The 20,909-nt window shown below is 34.0% G+C and overlaps 1 protein-coding gene across 1 annotated transcript in view; it reads right to left on the bottom strand.

Moving 5' to 3' along the window:
- The window catches only part of CNGB3 (cyclic nucleotide gated channel subunit beta 3), a 158,980-nt gene extending 158,249 nt beyond the window's left edge, over positions 1 to 731 (bottom strand). The window contains exon 1 of the mRNA XM_017521803.2: positions 457 to 731. Within this exon, the coding sequence (XP_017377292.1) occupies positions 457 to 585 (129 nt within the window). The 5' untranslated portion in view covers positions 586 to 731. The remainder of the gene's footprint in view (positions 1 to 456) is intronic.
- Between the last annotated feature and the right edge of the window lie 20,178 nt (positions 732 to 20,909).

The raw sequence follows: 20,909 nt of genomic DNA, 5'->3' as shown, positions 1-20,909 counted from the left end.
ACTGAAAATGTCCCCACATTTGTCAAATGTCCCTTGAGTGGCAAAATTGCTCTCAACTGAGAGCCAATAAGTTTCCTATTGCTCTAGATAATCTATTGTTAAAATGTGGTTTATTAAAACCAGGATACTTGATGTTTTTTTTTGAAAATCAAGTAACCAATTTAATATTTGAGAAATGATTTCATTTCGGATGATCATAGAAGTGAAAATCAGCAAAGAGAAGTCTTACTTGGCTTTTCCAAATCTTAATATAATCTCCTAAACATTTATTATTCATTTTATAAACAAATATCTATATAATATATAAATTAATAAAGATAAGCCCGACAGAGTATATGTACCAGATGGTGCTGGGTGAAACTACTAAGCAATCATAGATTATAGCAGTGATTAAATGCTATTACCAGACAAGAAATGATGAAAATCAAAGCTTACTTAGGAATGTGGAGAACATACCTGTGTTGTGGTTTGCTGAGGCTGATTACTTGGCTGAGAGCCTTGTTTATTCTGATGAGAGCTTTGTTCATTCTCATTGTTCTCTCCTATAGGCTTCACCTTGTTGACTTTTGTCAGCGATTTAAACATCTTCTTTGAAGTGGTTCTGAAAACCCTCTGTATCTATGACTGTCTTAAGGTAGAGAAATGTATTTTGTTTTCCTTTTCTTCAGTAGACAAGCCAATTAGTTGTTTAATCTGGATTTTGTTCTGGTTAATTCCTACAGGCAACTCCTTAGCTAGCCAGGGCTTTGGCTTAAAAGCAGCAAATTACTTCTGGTCGGGTGATTTGCACTCTGTTTATGAACTTTAGGGAGTTAAAATGCCCTTGTGAATAATTTAGAAGTAGAGGATAGCTGATTTGAATGATTCAAATGTGATCACATAACACATTGGTTCATGCATTTTCTTTCCTTCTAATTACCCACCTACCTATCTTTATCTATCTAATTTTAGGCAAAGTAATATGTGAAAATGATTACAAAAATAAAACATCCATGAGGGCTTTGGATATGAAGCAAATCATTCACTGTCCCAAAGTCCCCTTCTCTAGTCCCGCAATGTGAGGTCCCTATTTTTAAGCTTCCTTTTTCAGTTCTTCTGGTGGTTGATTTCCACATGGCTAAACAAACAAACAAACAAACAAACAAAAATCTGCTTATTCTACTTTTCCTCTGTATGTGTGTGTAAAGTTTGACCCCAAATCTGTGTGAGGCATAGATATATGATTAAGATTTGTTAAAGATAAGTTTTTTCCCCCCTTTACCCAGAGCCCAGACAAAGTTTGTTGATGTTCTATTCTGTTGCATGAGACTTTTAGTGTACCAAAGGTGTAGGTTTTTTTAAACGGGTCTTGTTTTTGTTTTTGTTTTTAATGTGAGCACTTATCTTCTGCAGTTTCAAATTAAAACCAAAGCCTTTATGCAACAAGACACATACCCACACCCAGGACAGCCTAAGTCAACTTATCAAATACTTCTTGCCATCTGTATTTTTGCAATCTGGAAATTTCCTTGAGATACTAGTTATGTATTTTAAGATATGTTAGATATGTTTATTACAGTTAATACAGAAAAAAACCTTTATGTATTTATGAAAAAAGCGTTTTAATTTAGGTTTCATATTAACAAAATCATAGTTCCCTTATAGATTTTTAAAATAAATTAGAAGTTTTAATTTTATATTCAACCATTTTATCAAAAATAAATATGCCTAATAAATAACTTCATTGAATACATGATTTGACTTATATGGCTTAGAAACACAAAGCTATTTATGTTTGTTAACAAATGGTAGGGTGTTTTGGTTCCATTATGGCTTCAGAAATAATTCTGAAGAGATTGTCAAATATGTATAGGGTCATTTTAGGAACTTTTCAGATAATCCTATAGTCCTGCAATTGATTACATTTTGAACTTTGGGTGTAAGCATAGACACTAAGTCAAAAGAAGGGAAGGTGTTAAGAGTTGGCCTTGACTAATTTTTTCTCTTCCTGAGACTTGCAAAGGAAAAAATGACCTCATCAGACTTTGTAATAAATCTCATAGTATTTATCAGTGGAAAAATGCCAGGGAGTCCCTATTGATAATTTTTTTTTTTTTAAGCAGGACATTTCTGATCTGTCTAGATTGCTTTTTGTAAATAAGCCTGGAATTTGGCAGGCTGGCTGGAGAATGGAGACAGAGGTGCTGTGTTAAGCTCTGTAAGAGAATGTGGAATGAGATGTCCCCAAACCAAACTGCCTTCCTTTTGTGAGAAATGTTTTTGCAGACAATGCTCAAAATTTACTTATAAATGCAAAACCAAAATGTGACGACTGCAGGAGAAAACGGTCTGTTTTGGATGCTGGGTCTGACGATTTGGGGTTTTTCCCAAAATGAATGTTTGTTTATTTCTGACGGTGGCTTGCATCCAATGAATCATTAATAAATTTTGGTGCTAGATAAGATTTGTGATTCTAGGTAGTCTGTTTTGACAATTTAACCCTTTAGGATTATCACAGGTCAGAATAAATGGGATCGAGATATTCTTAAATAATTCAGGCACCTTTAAAAATGGTTTAAAATACTTCCAACAACCTGATTTTTGACAACACGGTAGCATTAACATGGGCATTAAAGTTATAAATAAATACTTTCGTTTTATCTCGATCGGAGGTCTCAAAGATTGGTAAATGGACAACTAGAAAGAATTCTGGAATGAAGGACATAAATTTTGGATCATTCCTTTTTCACTTCAGTAGCTCTGTGGACTAAAGTAAATCTCTTGCCTTAACCTGGAAATAACTAGGTTGGGAAAAAATAATGTTTATTTTCTTCTGATTTTAAATTGTGCAATTTGTGTTGTTCCACAGAGGTGCTCTCCAATCAGCAAGAAGACAAGGGAAGAAGGAGAGTTGCTTATTCTGGGTGAAATGGCTTACTGGAATTTTACCAATAACAATTTAATTTTTTTTTTTTTTTACCAAGTTTCCATATTGCTGAAGTAGTGTATGCCAATGGGAATAAAAACAATTTTTCTTCAATATAGCTGTGTGTCTAACTGAAGCCCCTCAGCCACTCCTCCTCTTCTGTGGCGTAATGTCTAAACTCTTTACCAGGACATTCTGGGCCTTATATCATTGACCTTTGCCTAACTCTGGTTTCATATGTAACCCCTCCCTCTCTTTCAGCTCTTGCTGTAATCAATAATTTAAAATAGCTTGAGCTTCTCTCCTTTTTCTTATCTCTGCCCATGTCTTTGCTCATGGGTACTGTTCCCCTGCCTGCAATGCTGTTCTACTCCTTGTCTACCTAGCTTAAGCTTGGTATTTCCTTCGCCCACCTTTCCTCTCTTCTACCATGGACAGCTATACCTATAATCCTGTCTTTTTTGTTGCAATTGTATCTTGAGTCATACAGAGATGTCTACTTTATCAGTTCTCATTTTACAGCCATGTCTGGGTCTGTTTTCTCTATTACACACAGCATAAGCTTCTGCAGGCAGAGACTACACTTTGGCCACCTTCAGAGTTCTGTGCCCAGCTCAGTGCCTGGCATATTTTAGGTGCTTTATGAATGTTTGTTGACTAAATAACAAGAAGAAGATGGTATAGACCATCTCTTAGTTCTAGATTAACAATAAAGAGTTTCTCTGTGGTAGATGCAGTATGTAAGAAGAAGTGGGAAAAAAATCTCCCTGGAAGAACATGAATGTTAAAGCCTCGTTGTTTTTTGTTAGTAGTCATTGCAGGCTGAGGTTAGGATAGGCTAAGAGAAGCATGCATAAAATAATGATATGTTTTACAACAAATGGTGTCTTAGATACCATAGATGGTATACAAATGGCACATAGGAATATAGCATATAAAATACAAATCCAATGGTAATAAAACTATGCTAAAACAAAAAGATTATCATCATTAGCACAGTTCCATATTCTTGTTGTGACTATTAAGTTTATTTTTAGCAGGGCATTAGCATCATATTGAGATTGTTTTAATCTTACTGATTTTTAAGTTTTAGGTTAAATTTTAAAATAGGTTTTGGCTTTATAGTCCAATAAAATTAGAAGCAAATGAAGATTATATCTAGTTTCAGGTTTGAACATATTTAAGTATTATTCTTATGAATTATTCAAATCAATGCTGGAGGATCTGTAATAAAGTTTTCACTTAATAGAAGTCAGGTTTGGGAAATGCTATGTTTCTTTGAGGGAATCGTTAATGATAGAATTTCAGACTTTCCCACTGTGGGTAATTTTGAAGGAGGAGGACTTTCTTCTTGCAGTTCTCAAATCACAGTCTCCGCTGCTTCTGGGAGGGGTCATGGGTTGAAGATTTGTTTTTTTTTTTTTTCTGGCAAATTATTGGAAACAAATTAAGGTTATAAAACCAATTAAGGTTATATTTTCCCTATGGCTACTAGAAAGAAACACTTAGGCAATTTTCTGGGATCCTTCTGCGTTAAGTTCGAGTAGTCTAAATATTATTTCAATAAGGGAAGAGCAACCACTGGGTATAAAGGGAATAGCTGGTTTACAGTAGATAACTGAAAGCAGTAATTGAAAAGGGGAACTTCCAGAAGTCTTCCCCCATCTCAGGTTTGGGGCTGTGTATTTTAGAAGATAATAACCTGGTAACAAATCTGAACACTGACCAAGTCCTAAAAAATTAACTACACTGAATATACTTAGTAAGTCAGAAATAGGTGAGTAAATTATGAGATTTTTAAAAAAATTATAAGACTTTAGAGAAAAAAATTACTAGGAATGTCAGGTTACCTGCGAACAAAGTTTAGGCACTCATCTGTAAAATAGAAACTAGAATAACAAGCTAGATTACACAAGCCAATGAATAAGATGACAGAAAAAAATTACTTACTATAAGTTAAATTCTCAAAAAATATTTGCCAATTAACTGAATAAAACACATTGTGTTTTCAGAAGCACTGTAATTTAAAATACGCTCTATATTAAAGCATATAATTTTATTGAGCAGTGAACACTTGGGTTTTCAGTGTGTATCAGGTGCTTGGCTAGCTGCTGTGGGGTTTACAGAGATGACCAAAATGTGGTGCCTGCCTGCCACATTCACCTTTTGAGAGCGAGAGACAGAAGGTTTATAGTCAATCCTAAGACAACTTCCATAATGGCACTGTGTGAATCATGCTACCTAAGCAGAGAAGAGCAGGTGACCAAGTCTGCCTTTGTGTGAATGGACTGTAAATGGAGAGTAAAGCTCCGTGGATGAGCTAATGCTTATGACAGATTTTGAAAAATGAGGGGCTTTTCAGGCAGATTAGAATGGTCCAGATATCAGAAACAACATCCAGTGAATTATGGTTACAATAGTTAGCAGTTTATGTGGCCAACACAGTGACCTTAATATAATAGATACATAACAAAGATTTGTTAAACTGTTGAATATTAACAATAAACATGAAACATATACAATTTTCTTTACATTATATGTGAGATGTAGACCATATCAGTTCCAAAAGAGACCGATGGCACTGATTTTATGTTCTTTTAATTATTTTAGAATTAGCAAAACATTAACTCTGCATTAAAAAAATAAATATTCAAAGAATATTTCTGAATATATTTATTTTTCTTGAGTTGATGACATTGACTAATGATTTTATGAAGTGGAATTATAGCAACTGATACTAAGAGAAAGTTTTCCCTCATAAAATATGTATAGCATTATTTAGAAATATTTGCCAGTGTGATTTTATGCGATGACAAATTTAGATTATTTAGATTTTTTTTCAGTCATCTGCAGGTGTAATATGACTAGATAATGAAACTTAAAAATTTCTGCAACCCAAGGGATTTTAAATATAGTATTTCAATAAGTAGAAATGCTGTTTCTTTGATTATAATATTTGCATTGCTTTTAACTTATAATTAAAATGCATGAGCAGTGAATGTAACAGATATTAAGGGTAAAAATGCCTTCAGGAAATTGTTAATAACTAGTGGCATCTGTGACTAATGAATACTATATTGGTTTAGTCTGTGACTAATAGAATAAATGTTTTGAAAAAAAATCCTTATGTTAGTATTTTATAAACAGTAATCAGGCCATGATGAATTTGTTCTGTGAATATGGATGGGGTAACTATGAAGTTTCCTCATTCTTTTATATATATATATATTTTTACAAAGTTGATTAGCCTGTTTCAGTGCTTGGTTCCAATTATGAACTATCATTGCTTATTTTTATTTTTTATCATTTAGAGAACTAACTGAAAGCACTTCAGTTAATTGAACATCATGATCTACGGTTATGTAAGGAGATTAATTGTGCCATTTGCAAAGAAGATTGTCTAGGTACAATTAGCTTTCTAGCTAAGCAGCTTTTAATGGCATTTTTTCTGTATTCTAAATTTATCAATGATCTGAATCTAATGTTGTGGAAATTTCTGAGCTATACCAAAATATTCTTAGTTCTAACAAAAAATACATCCATCTGTTATTGTAAGTGGTTGTTGGTTTATGAATAATAGCTATTGGTTATCTCAGTAATAAAAGCCAATATATGTTAATATATGTTAATCCTTGACCCAACACAAAGATGTTATTCCTTTTCGACAATTTAAAATTTCAAATTTACCAGTGGTAAAACTTCATTAGTGCCTTAAATTTGAGAGATGGATATAATATTTAGAAGTTTGAAAATTTTGACAGTGATTATTAGTTATTATTTAGAAATTGGAATCTATTTCATCCTTGGGTTTCAGCCTTATGTTTCCTATAGGCTGCTGGAAATTTAATTCAAAATGTCTTGTAATCACTTTACAATCAACCTATTTAAAAATAAATTTATCTCCCTTACCACCAATCTAGCAGCTTTTTCTTTCTTTTTCGTTCATGACATGATCACTCCTTTAATTCTCTCCCTTATCTTCATTATATGAATTTGCTACTTGTTTCTTTGATGCTTCCTTTACAAAATGTCAGATCCTTATTCCTTCTTCTTTATGCCCATTTTGCCATCATATTCAAACACCTAGAGAACGTTGTACTGTTGTAACAGCTTCTGGATTGGCCAGGGGAAGCCTGAGCAATGCGTATGGAAGCCAGATGGCTAACCCATATGTGTGGGAAGAGGTAGAAGCCCACCCCTGAGAGGGAATGAGGAATCCAGCAGAGCACTTATTTGAGCAATGTTGTCCATATTTTTCGGTAACGTTGAGGAAGTCACTGGTTTTACTGAGAACAAATTCTGAAATTGATGTATAAATATCTCTCAGGTTGAATCTCCTGATGCACTTGCTTGAAATTAAAAAAAAATTACAGTCGTACCTCAGAGATCCTTCATGTTCAGTTCCAGATCACCACAATACAGCAAATATGGCAAAAAAAAAGTAAGTCACATGAATTTTTTAGTCCCAGTGCATATCAAAATTATGTTGACACTATGCTATAAACTATTAAGTGTGCAATGGCATTATGTCGAAAAACTGACGTACATATCTTAGTGAAAAAGTACTTTGCTGATAAAAAAAAATGGTAGCATTCATCTGAGCCTTCTGCAAGTCATAATCTTTTTGCTGGTAGAGAGTCTTGCTGGTAGAGAGCAGCGTTGATGTTGATGGCTGCTGACTGACCAGGATGGCTGTTGCTGAAGGCTAGGGGCCATAGCAATTTCTTAAAATAAGATAGCAATGGAGTTTTTCCCATTAACTGACTCTTCCTTCCACCAAAGATTTTTCTGTAGCATGAAATACTGTTTGATAGCATTTTACTTCATATTAGAACTTCTTTCAAAATTGAAGTCAATCCTTTCACACCCAGCTGCTGCTTTATCAACTAAATTTGTATCATATTCTTAACCCTTTGTTGTTATTTCAGCAATATCCATAGCATCTTCACCAGGAGTAGTTTCCATCTCAAGTAACCATTGAGATGAATATTACTATTATTATTTTCTCATCTATAAGAAGCAACTCCTTATCTCTTCAAATTTTATTATGAGATTGCAACAATTCAGCCAAATCTTAATTTGAGTTCTCTTGCTAATTCCACCCCATCTGCTGTTATTCCCTCCACTGAGTCTTGAATTTCTCAGTCATCCATGAGGGCTGGGATCAACTTCTTTCAAATTCCTGTTATGTTGATATTTTGACCTCTCATGTTCTTAATGGCATTCAGAATGGTGAATTCTTTCCAGAAGATTTCCAATTTACTTTGCTTAGATCTATCAGAGGAATCACTATCTATGGCAGCTATAGCCTTATAAATGTATTTCTTAAAATAAGACTTGAATGTTGAAATTACTCCTTGATCTTTGCATGGGCTGCAGAATGGCCGCTGTGTTAACAGGCATTAAAAACAACATCATCTTCTTGTACAGCTCTATCAGAGCTCTTAAGTAACTAGGTGCATTGTCAATGAGAAGTAATATTTTGAAAGAGATCTTTTTTTTTTTTTTTTTTTTTTTTTGTTATGCTTTTTGTTGCATTTATTTTAACTCTATTTTCTCCCCCGTGACAAGTTTTTGTGTCTTCAGTTTTTTTTTCGTGATCTGTAGGTCTCAACATAGGCTTCAAATATTCAGGAAACCATGCTGTAAACAGATGTGCTGTTATGCAGGCTTCGTTTTTCCATTGTAGATCACAGGCAGAGTAGATTTAACATAATCCTTAAAGGCCCTAGGATATTTGGAGTCAATAAATGAACACTGGCCTCAACATAAAGTTACCAGCTGCATTATCCTCTAACAAGAGTCAGCCTGTTCTTTGAAACTTTGAAGCTAGGCACTGATTTCCCCTCTTTATCTGTAAAAGTCCTAGATGGCATCTTCTTCCAACAGAAGACTGTTTTGTCACCACTGAGAATCTGTTGTTTAGTGTGGCCAATTTCATCAGTGATCTCAGCTAGATCTTCTGGATAACATGATGAAGCTTCTACATCAGCACTTGTGGCTACACCTTGAACTTTTATGGTATGGAGATGACTTTTTTTCTTAAACCACTTGAACCGAGCTCTGCTAGCTTCAAACTTTTCTTCTGCTGCTTCCTCACTTCTCTCAGCCTTCATAGCATTGAGGAGGGTTAGGGTTTAATCTATATTAGAATTTAGTTTAAGGGAATGCTGTGGCTGGTTTGACCTCTTCAGATCACTAAAACATTTTTCATTTCAGCAGCAAGTCTGTTTTGCTTTCTTATCATTTGTCTGTTCATCAGAGTGGCACTTTTAATTTCCTTCCATAATTTTTATTTTGTATTCACAACTTGACTAGCTGATGCAAGAGGTCTACCTTGCTTCCTTTCTTTGCTTTTGATACAACTTCCTTACAGAGTTTAATCATTTCTACCTTTTGATTTTAAGTGAGAGACATGTGACTTTGCATTCACTTGAATACTTAGCGGCCATTCACCAATATTGTTGTGTCTCAGGGAATAGGGAGGCACGAGGAAAGGGAGAGAGATGAGAAATGGTAGGTTGGTGGAGCAGTCAGAACACACATTTATCAATTAAGTTCATCGTCCTATATGGGCACAGTTTGTGGCAGCCCAAAATAATTACAATAATTACATCAAAGATCGCTTATTATGATTACCCTAACAAATATAATAATAATAAAAGTTGAAGTTAGCACATGCTGTTGGAATAACAATGTCCATAGACTTCCTTGACACATCTTCAATTTATACACAATGTCTGTGAGGCACAATAAAATGAGGTATGCCTGTTCTTTGAAGTAGTTTCAAATTTTAAAATAGTTGCAAGAACACCGCAAACAAATCAGTATCTGTTTCATCAGGATTTTCTAGTTTGATAACATTTTACATTTTACTACATTGGCACACTCCCTCTCACTCTCTTTTGATATACCAATTGTCATCAATTTTTCCTGAACCATCTGAGAGCAGGTTGCAAACGTGATGTCCCATCACTCTCAAGTATTCCAGCGTGATATAATCATCATTCAACCCCCAAATCAGGAAATCAACATTGATATAACACTAACATGAAATCCACAGATTTTGTTTAGATTTTGCCAACTGTCTCAAAAATGTTCCCTTTTCCTTTCTGATCTAGGATCCAATATAAGATCAGTCGTCCTGTTCCTTGGTGTCCACAGGGAACTGGTTCCAGGACCCCTGCAGATACTAAAATCATGAATGTTCAAGCTTGTAATATAAAATGCTGTATTATTTGCTTATAAACTATGCAAATTCTTCCATATACTTTAAATCATCTTTAGATTACTTATAATACCCAATACAATGTAAATGCTATGTAGTTGTTGTACTTCATTTAAAAATGTATTATTTTTATTGTTGTATTGTTATTGTTGTTTTTATTTTTTAGAATATTTTTGATCTGTAGTTGGTTGAATCTGTGGATACAGAGCCCATGGATTTAGAGGTACTGTATCTCAAATAATATAGAGTACTGACTCTATTTTATTTGATTGCCATGGGTCTTCAATATCTTTCAGTCTTGAATGGATCCTCTGTCTTTTCCTGTCTTTCGTGACAGTTTTAAAAAGCACGAGCCTTTCTTTTTATAGGATGATATCATCTATTTCATATATTGCAGTCAAATTAATATTTCTAAAAAGGCAAATTAAGCTTTTGAAATAATCTTAGGTAGGTGCCATACTGACTCTCTAATACCTACAGTTTAGTTTGGAGGTCAATAAGTTTCCAAACATTGCTTCTGTTACTCTTAGAGCACTTATTATATATTGCAACATATTATACTTGTGTTTATTTGTTGATTTATGGATTCATTTATTCAGTATTAAATGATTCAATAAACGTAATGATCAATGAAATTGAAGACCAGACACATTACATATGTTATTTCACTTAATACCTTCTCAGATTTTATTACCCTTAATATTCAGTAAAGTTAGAGGAATTAAGTAATTTGCCCAAGTTACATAGTGAATAAACAGTAAAGCTGGAACTCTAATGTCAAAGCTGTATTGCTTTTGAGAGCCTATCTATTGAGCATCAGAGATATAAAAATTGAGACATGCTGTTTTTCTTTAAAAAAACCTTTTAAAACATAATAGAATTTATAATAACTTTTCTCATGGACTTTATGTAAATACAGGGAGAAATCAGAATTACATACAGAAATTTACAAATTCACTTTTTCTCTACTTCTCCAAATTGATTATGTTGGGTAATACTTTTCTTTGTTTTTTATTTTACTTTAAATTCTGGGATACATGTGCTGAACCTGCAGGTTTGTTACATAGGTATATATGTGCCATGATTGGTTTGCTGTACCTGTCAACCCTTCATCTAGGCTTTAAGCCCCTCATGCATTAGGTATTTGTCCTAATGCTCTCCCTCCCCTTTCCCCCTATCCTCCCCCAACAGGCCCCGGTGTGTGATGTTCCCTTCTCTGTGTCCATGTGTTCTCATTGTTCAATTCCCACTTGTGAGTGAGAACATATGGTGTTTTGTTTTCTGTTTCTCTGTCAGTTTACTGAGGATGATGATTTCCAGTGTCATCCGTGTCCCTGCAAACGACATGAATTCATTCTATTTTACGGGTGCATAGTATTCCATGGAAACGCCCTGTTTTTCAAGAGCTCACAGTTTAGTGGAGGGTATAGGCATGCTGATGAACAATTAAAACATCAAGATTCAGGGAATATCACTAATCCATTTTCAACCCTTACAGTCAATGCCTTTTAATATGTAGGTAAACAATATGTCCTGTTAAATAAATAAGTAATTAACGAAAAGGAGTTTAAAAGCATCCTAATTAGTTACTTACTTATACCTAAGATTTGCAAATGTGTTCTAACCTGAAGCATACTTTAATCTAAATCTTCAGTAGCAATAGCCTGCATTTGGAATTATGTATAATTTTTAAATAATTGACTCTTTTCTTACTGGTTGCAGACTGAACCTACATAAGGAGATTAAATGCAGAGAATTTTGATGGTTATATAGTAAATCTTTATAATGTTTTTTTGACTCTTCTTGTGTGTCCTATAATAACTGAGTTCAATTACTGCAATTAATTTATAAGGCATTTTCTAATTTCTTCACCTCATACTTTTTATAGGATATTACCAATTATTTAATTCAATTAATGCAAAGTTTTTGCTATGTCTATTTCTGATTTTACAGGATTCTGGTAACTAAAGGGCTTGTTACTCTCAACTCTTTCATCCCTTGGTCTCTAAGCAGTGTCGGAGAAGGAAGCCTGTTTATATTATTATGGACATCTACAACAATGGGCTCACTTTCTCTTCTTAGCATTTGATACTTATTATACTTTTTGTCTGGATTAAAGTTCAAACACTTTTTCAACTTTATTGAACTTTATGAGTCACTAGAAGGAGAAATGACCTAGCGGGGAAAATGAAGGACTTGATATTAGAGAAATTTTCCTAAAAAGACAGTTTAAGTTAATTAACTGTGTAAATTTTGGCACCTCGCAACTTACATAAACTCTAGTTTCTTCCTCTGCATAAAGAAGATAGGCCTGTCTCCTTTAGAGTATATCCCCTCTGTAATTAAATCACTTGATACTTAATTAAAACACTTGATACTTAATAAATGGTATGTTTGTGATACTGATACAACTTTGAAAATGTTTGATACTAGAACTTTTAATGATATATAAATAATAAGTTAAAAAGAAAAATTAGCATATATTAAATACCTTATAGCAGAAACACTAAAAATAGGTTATTCTGCTCCATTGGCATGTATATAACTAACTGTTTAACAGGAAGGTTTTCTTGTTAAACTTTGTTGTTATGATACATCAGGATATTATTTTAGCATCATTTTCACCAAGCATTTGCTTAGTATTTATTATAGAGGAGTTCAAGCTTATTCTACAAACATATATTGAAACCACGAGGAGATATTGCTAAATACCCACCAGAATTGCTATACAAATGGGAACACAAATCTTACAGCCACTTTCAGAGACTGGCAGTTTCTAATACAGCAAAACATGTGTCTATTCTGTTGCTTAGCAATTTTACTCCTAGAAACACACCCAAGAGAAATGAATGCTTAGGTCCACATAAAGACTTGTATGGTAATGTTCAGAGCAGATTTTTAAATAATTAGATTAAAAATGGAAATAATACAAATGTTCATCATCATGAGAATAGTTAAAATTGTGGTCTATTTACACAAAGAAATATCTTGAAACAATCAAAAGAGACAGCTGATACATGCAACAACAGAAATACATCTTTAAGACAGTTTGTTGCAAGAAAGAAGCCAGACACAAAATACTACATTCTTAATGATTTCATTTATATGAAGTAAAAGAATAGTTAAAGCTCATCTTTGCTGATAAAAATGAGACACAGGTTGCCTTTACTTGGTAGGGTGGAGTTGAGACTATGCGGGGAACATTGAGCAAAAAGAAGCAGGTATGAACTTTCTGGGGTGGTGGAAATGTTCTATATCTTAATCTGAGTGGTGATAAAATGATGTATTATATTTGTCAAAATTCAGTGAAGTCTACATTTAAGATTTATGCATTTTATTGCATATCAATTACAATTCAATAAAGTGCTGTGAGGACTAAAGTATTTATTTTAATTGCTTTCTACTGCTAGACATCAGTCTGTGTCTGGATGAACCAGACGGAGTCCTGAACTTGAGAAGTTCACATCCCAGTGGAGGTGGAGAGTGAAAGAGTAAGTTTAGATACATAATCACATTAAAACTATAGGAGAGATATGTATAGTGGGCATGACTAGCACAAAATATGGAACAATTTATTTATTTGTTTGTTGCATGACATTTTCAGAAGGCTTCCAGTAGCTAATTCTTGAGTGCAGAGTAGAAACTTGGGTGGAAGTCAAGGGAAGTAGAGAGAAACTTAGTTGTATGGGCCTATTGAGGGGAGCATTGCAGGCAAGAGAAAGATGACTATAAATTGTAAGAGACTGAGCTGAATTTGTACAAATCTTTGTTTATCCTCCAAAATTTGCTTTTTTGTATAGTAAATTTCCTTTGCTTTCTGTTAGATCAAATTAAGGAAAACGGCTTAACTCTCTGAGTTGATTATTTATTGCTTTATTTTTAAAAATCACCTTAACACTGAGTACCTCAAAAGCACAATCATTTAATTTATCTAACAATTCTGTGGACCAGCTTGGCTGATCTCTGAGTTCTCTTGTGCATTCGTGGTCAGCTGGCAGGTCAGCTGGAACTGGCAGCTGGTCGATTTCAGGTGACACTACTCACAGTCTAGTAGTTGTCAGGCTTTTGACCTGGCTTCCTAATTCTCTTTCATGTGGCCTGATGCTCTCCAGCTAACTTGGGTTCTTTCATATGGTGGGCTCAGGGTATCATGTGCAGTAAGAAATCTCTGTATGCAAGTTCTTTTCATGTCTTTTATAGCACTTTTGTTAATATTCCATTTTGTCAAAGCAAGTCATATGCTTAATTCAGGTTCAAAAATTAGAAATATACACTCTCTCTTTTGGAGGGAAGGGAAACTTTTAATAGAATTTTTTTTTTTTTTTTGGTAACCTATATAAAAATTTCCATTCAAAGATTTACTTTATGTATTACTTTCCTAAAGGTTTTTTTCTTTAATGAAAACACTATTTAATAGGAATTTCTAGGCAAGATAATTTATAAAGAGTAGCTAAGTAATAGCATCAAGCTGTGCTATAGAGTTTATAACAGTTTCATCTTAAAAAGCCAAGAAAAAAAAGAGAATACTAGCTGGATTGAGTGAGTTTTCAGAAAATTTTTGCAAACTGGAGATAAACCTATTTGGGACGTGTTAGAAACTTTTTCCATTCTAATGTTAATTGAGGTTCTTTTTATTTCAGATAAGATAATCCCAGTTCAAACTAGATTAAGCAAAAAGGAGAATTTATTAAAGGGCTATAGGAGTGACTCATGGATCCCTGGGGGAGAGTGCTATCTTACTGTTGGGTTACTTAAAGGTATCTATCTTCTCTAATTCTCATCTGGTAAATTTTCTTTCTTTTGCCTCTCAGTCTACATGACAGAAATGACTGTCAACAATACCTAGCAGATAACGTGTATAATTCAGATTTCTAGAGAGAGAAAAATGTAACATGAAAACCATAAAATTATGTTACAAGACTTACCTGTATCCCAGTCAATTGGAGCTTTATTTTATTATGGTTGAATCAATATTTGAAAAATTCTTTATACATAGTAAATAATACTGCATTTAATTTTAGTTATAAACCAAGAGCCAGAAATTTCAAGCAGTGTGGAAATATAGATTGTAGATACTGAAAAGTCTCCACGTCCTCTTCTCTTCTCACCTTCATCCTCACCCCATCAATAGTTTGGCACATATTTTCTCAATTCATATGTATATATGAGGAAGAGAGAAAAGAATAATGGCAGCAATATTAAAAGAAGCATAAGAGCTATCATTGGCCAAGATTTGACAAATGTCTAGGCAATTTTTAGATGCTAGCACTGATTCTCACAAAACAACCCATAAAGGAAGTTATTGTCTTTATTTTGCCTGTGAGGAAACAGACTATGAGTGAGTGAATAACTTATCTAAAATCACAGCAAAGGAAGAGAGCCAGAACTTGAACTTAGGTTCAGAATTTGAACCGGCTCAGAGCAATGAACAGTTCATGAACTTGAACTGACTCAGAGCAATGAGTTGCTGTGATAGACCAGTGATATCTGTCCTGTGTATGGAAGGAGAGAAGCGTGGCCTCAGTCTCCAGATTTGCCATCTTGGCATGATTACTTTAAGATGACATCAGATTACTAGTTATTAATTAATTATACTTCTACAATGATTTTTTTTAATTCAAATTACCTAATAAAAGAAAATTTAAAACACTAGTTATAATAAAAGAAAACCATCTACAAAAACAAAGGAAGTGAGGCAGGATTTGAATGTAACCATATAATAGTTCTCATAGAGAATTCCATATATAGCCATTTTTAATATTATATATACCGAAGAAAAAACTTATTCAGTATAATTAGACCAACAGCTTTGTTTACAAGCCTGCTTCATTTCATTGTAGTGTTATGCTTTACAGAAAGATAGAAATTTATCACTTTCCGCTCTAATAATTTTCTGTCCCTCAGTCTGATTTTGTGCTGCTAGATTATCTTAACTGTTTGTATGTCTTTAAGTTACAAATTAATTTGTAGTTAAAAGACTAATTTTAATCAGTGCTTCAATTCAGTAGAATATTTGGTCTTGTTTTAATTCGGTACTTTGGCTCTGTGAGTGTAGATAGGCCTAGGAACTAGAAGGAGTTGGCATTAATACATGAAAGGGATGACAGTCCAGTATTAAAGGCTAGGTAATTGCCTTCACACAGTCCGCCCCTTGGGGTCTAGAGTGAATTGCTTTAATTGTACTACGAATTTCAATAATTGCTTCAAGCAAAGCAAGGGGGAGGTAAGCATGTTTTCCACTTGGCTTCTTTGTGCAAAATAACTGGCAGGGTTTGCTAGAAAGAGTTTGATTTTAGGGGGAAGATTTTAATGATTTCACTTTAGGAAAAAGCAAAGGAGAGATGTTGGGAATTAGAATGCATAGGTTATGGTCCTAGTTCAATAAGTTAATGCCTTTGATCTTTGTAAGTCACTTATATTTTCTTAGCCTCAATCTTTCCTTGTCTTCTTTAATGTAAACTATAATATATATGTGTGTATATATATATGTGTTATATATTTAAATGCATAAAACAAAAATTTAATCTGACAAATAGGTATAAACACTATGAAACCACTAACAAGATCAACAAAAAAATGTCAACAGCACTCCAGAAGAACTTGCTTTTATTTGTCCCTTCCAGATAGCCATCTACTCCCCCATCATTCCACCAGGAGTGACCACTGTCTTGGCTTTTATCATAATCCCTTTCTGACTTTTCTTTGTAGTTTTACCTCTCATGCATGCATTCACAAGTAAGAATTTTGCTGTGTTTAAACATAAGGTAAATGGAATCATATGTACATTGTAGCCAGATGTTTATTTGTAGAATATGGTATTCTATATACATACATGCATGTATATATACATGATATATACATGATTATATATACATACAATATTCTATATACACACATGCATATATATATACATGATATATACATGATTATATACATATACATACATATATTCTATATACATGATTGTATTATACATGTATATGTATATTATATAATATACATATAAGTAATATACACATATATTACATATACATATACAAGTATAATTATATAAGATATATTATATATACATTATATAATATACATATATGCATATTATATAACATACATATATTATGTACATATACATACATATATTCTATATACATGATTATATACATATATATACATATATTCTATATGTATATGTATATATGTCTATATATTCTATATGTATGTATATGTATACAATCATGTATATACATGTATGTATATATCATATATACATGTGTATGTATATATAATCATGTATATATCATGACCAACATGACTAACATGTATGCATATGTACATGTATATAATGTATATATCATTACTAACATATGCTATATCACTAACATGATATATACATGTTAATCATGCTATATACATTATTAAATTGATCTTATATATATAATTTATATATATATTATTTATATATTATATTATATATACATATATTAGTTCAATTTTGTTAACCATGTTATTCAAGTCTCCCATACCCTTAGATTTGGTTATCCTGAGGTTCATTGGGCTTCATAAATCTGCAGCTTGGTGTCTGTGACAGACAGCATCCAGACAGTTGCCAGTGATCCTCCCTGCCTCTTGGTGTTCATGCCTTTAGGCACTTCCCTCTGACATTTGCAAGGGTTGGTTTGGGCAATCAATAGAATATGGCAGAGTCACTTCTGAGATTCAGTCTTGGGTCCTCTGTTTATCTTACTCCATCTCTGTCTTGGATCATTTTCTCTGAGCAAGTTGACTGCCATATTGTGAGCAGCTCCCTTGAGAGGCCCATGTGATGATGAATTGAAGCCTGCTGTCAACAGCTATGTGAATGACCTTGGAAGCAGATCCTGCAGCCCAGTCATGCTTCAGGTGACTGCAGCCCCAGCCACTATCTTGCCTGAAACGTCATGATGGGTTCTGAGCTAGAACCACCCAGCTAAGTCACCTCTGGCTTCCTGATCTTATGTTTATGAAATAGTAAATGTTTGTTGTTTAAGTCATTATGTTTTATTATGCAACAATAGGTAACTCATACAGTGTTTTTTCTAATTTCTGGAAAATTTCCAACCATATCTATTCTAAGTATTGCTCCTGCTCTGCTCTGATTTCTTTTTTGGTTCTTCCCATTAAAAAAAAAAGAAAACTTAAATGAAAGTTGCCAGGAAATTTAAGTGAAAAAGAAAAAAAAATCTAGGTTAGGTTACTTTCCTTATTTTTCATTTTGTTTTGTCTCTTTGTGCTCCATTCTTAGTTTGGTGCAAAAGTAATTGCGTTTTGGTCATTATGTTCAATAGATAATTTCTTCTGGCTTACTGAACTTCATCAAATCTAAGACACCATTGAGTTTAAGGGAAATAAACTAGGGCAAAATGTTTTATTATTACATTGATATAAAATAAAATTTATAAAATTTCAAAGATACTGAGATAAAAATAGTTTCCAAATCAATTAAATAGTCTATCATTCAGTTTATAAATTCCATTTCAGCTGTGTATTTTCTGTTTTTAAAGCAAGTGCAATATTGGTTGTTAATTTTATTAAATTTTAATTTTAAAATACTAAATTTAAAAATTCAATATTATTCTTTTTTTTAAAAATAGCATTGGTCACTTTTTCCATTTCCCTTTTTTCTGGAGATATCTTCAGTTTTGTATTTTTAAAATGTTATAATTATAAATGTAGTTGTTTGACAGTCTGTGTTAGAGTGTCCCCAAGACGACCTCCAGGTTCAGTGATTTGCTAGAAGGAGTCACAGTATTCATTCTACAGTCATACTCATGACTAAGACTTATTACAGTAAAAGAATACACCACAAAATCAGCAAAGGGAAAAAGGCACACAAGTAGTCTGGAGGAAAACAAGAACAAGGTTCTGAGGGTTTTCTCCCAGTGGAGAAACATGGGACACATTTCTCCTAGCAATGAGCTGTGACAACACATATGAATATTGAATTTTACCAAGGGAAGTACTTTAGAAACTCAGTGCTCAGGGTTTTTACTGGGGGCGGATCATATGGGCAACCTAGACCCTCAGAAGGAAGATAGGAGTTCTGCATAAACCATACTGTTTGCATAAACAGTTTAGGCACAATGAGCTACTCTTACCAATGAGTGATGTGGAAACCCTCCTGAAGTACAGGTTCTCAGACACCAGCCAAGAGCTAGCATTGTAAATAAAACAGCTGTAACTATAATAGATTTATCACTCCATGCACACAGCAAGTCAATATCCTGAGACGCCAGGTTGGAGCAGAGAAACAGGTTTAATTATAGGGTCACCAAATGAGGAGATGGGAGGAAACCACAAATCCATCTCCCCAGGGAAGATGCTTTGGAGTAGGTAGAAGTATAGAAACCATTGATTGGTCAAGGAATGCAGGATGAAGACATGGGGCAGGAAGAAGAAGAAGCTATATTCTTGTTCTGATCCTATCCTGTGTAAGTTTTCAAACTGGATGCTGAAATTCAGGGTCTGAAAAACATCTTAAGCAGTCCTTAAACAAAAGCCTTATGATTCTAATGTCAGAGATCCTGTCTATAGGAACAATGGGGATGCAAACCAATTTTTAAACACCCTTATGACCCTAATGTCAGTAATTCTATCTAGAGGCACACTGAGGATGCAATTGGTCGGAATCTAGGTTAAGTGACTTTTAGCAGCAAAGAAGTCAGCCAAAGTGCAGCCTGTTTAATGCTTAATCATATCTATATTTCTGTCCAGAACCTGGCATACAATTCTTGCTAGTCTTGTGGGATGGCTTCATAGCAGTCAGCCCTGCTATGTTAATGATTTTTTGCACATAGTCCATGTCTGAAGTCTGCGCAAGTCTGATTTTGTATGCTGTTTCTTAAATTTGCTGCTAATCTTGCTCATGCAATTTAGTTTTCTGGTTATCTTTGTGCTACTCCTGGTTATCTGTATGCTGTTAATCATATTTGAACATTACTTTGAAGGAATAATTTGAGACACAGAATAAAGGTATTTTCCCTTAGAAGAAATTTACTTTTATATTACTTCTGTTTTGGATCATCTTAAACTAAGCTGAGAGCTTGAGGGTCTTTGGATATCTTAGTGATTAGAACCTAAGCTGAAATTCTGGACACTAGCAGATTCACTTCTGGTTCACGCTTACACCCAGGGCAAATTCTTTTTTAAAAAAATATATATGTTTTTTTTTTTTCCCATTTATTTATTTTATTGTATTTTAGGTTTTGGGGTACATGTGAAGAACATGCAAAATTGTTGCATAGGAACACACCTGGCAGTGTGATTTGCTGCCTTCCTCCCCATCACCTACATCTGGCATTTCTTCCCCTGCTATCCCCCCCCAGCTCCCCACCCCCCACCGTCCCTCCCCTATTTCCCCCCAACTGACCCCAGTGTGTAGTGCTCCCCTCCCTTTGTCCATGTGCTCTCATCGTTCAACACCCGCCTATGAGTGAGAACATGCGGTGTTTTATTGCATTTTAGGTTCTGTGGTCCATGTGAAGAACACGCAGGATTGTTGCCTAGGTACATACATGGCAATGTGGTTTGCTGCCTCAATCCCCATCACTTAAATCTGGCATTTCTCTTCATGTTATCCCTCTCCAACTCCCTACCCACTGCTGTCCCTATCCTAGTCCTCCCCAACACACCCCAGTGTGTAATGTTCCCCTCCCTGTGTCCATGTGTTCTCATTGTTCGACACTCGCCTATTAGTGAGAACATGCAGTGTTTGAGTTTCTGTTCTTGTGTCAGTTTGCTGAG

This window comes from Cebus imitator, unplaced genomic scaffold (assembly GCF_001604975.1).
Source record: "Cebus imitator isolate Cc_AM_T3 unplaced genomic scaffold, Cebus_imitator-1.0 Scaffold22, whole genome shotgun sequence".
NCBI classification, from domain to species: domain Eukaryota; kingdom Metazoa; phylum Chordata; class Mammalia; order Primates; family Cebidae; genus Cebus; species Cebus imitator.
Note: the sequence above shows the minus strand (reverse complement) of the source record. Positions and strands in the feature narration are given on the sequence as shown.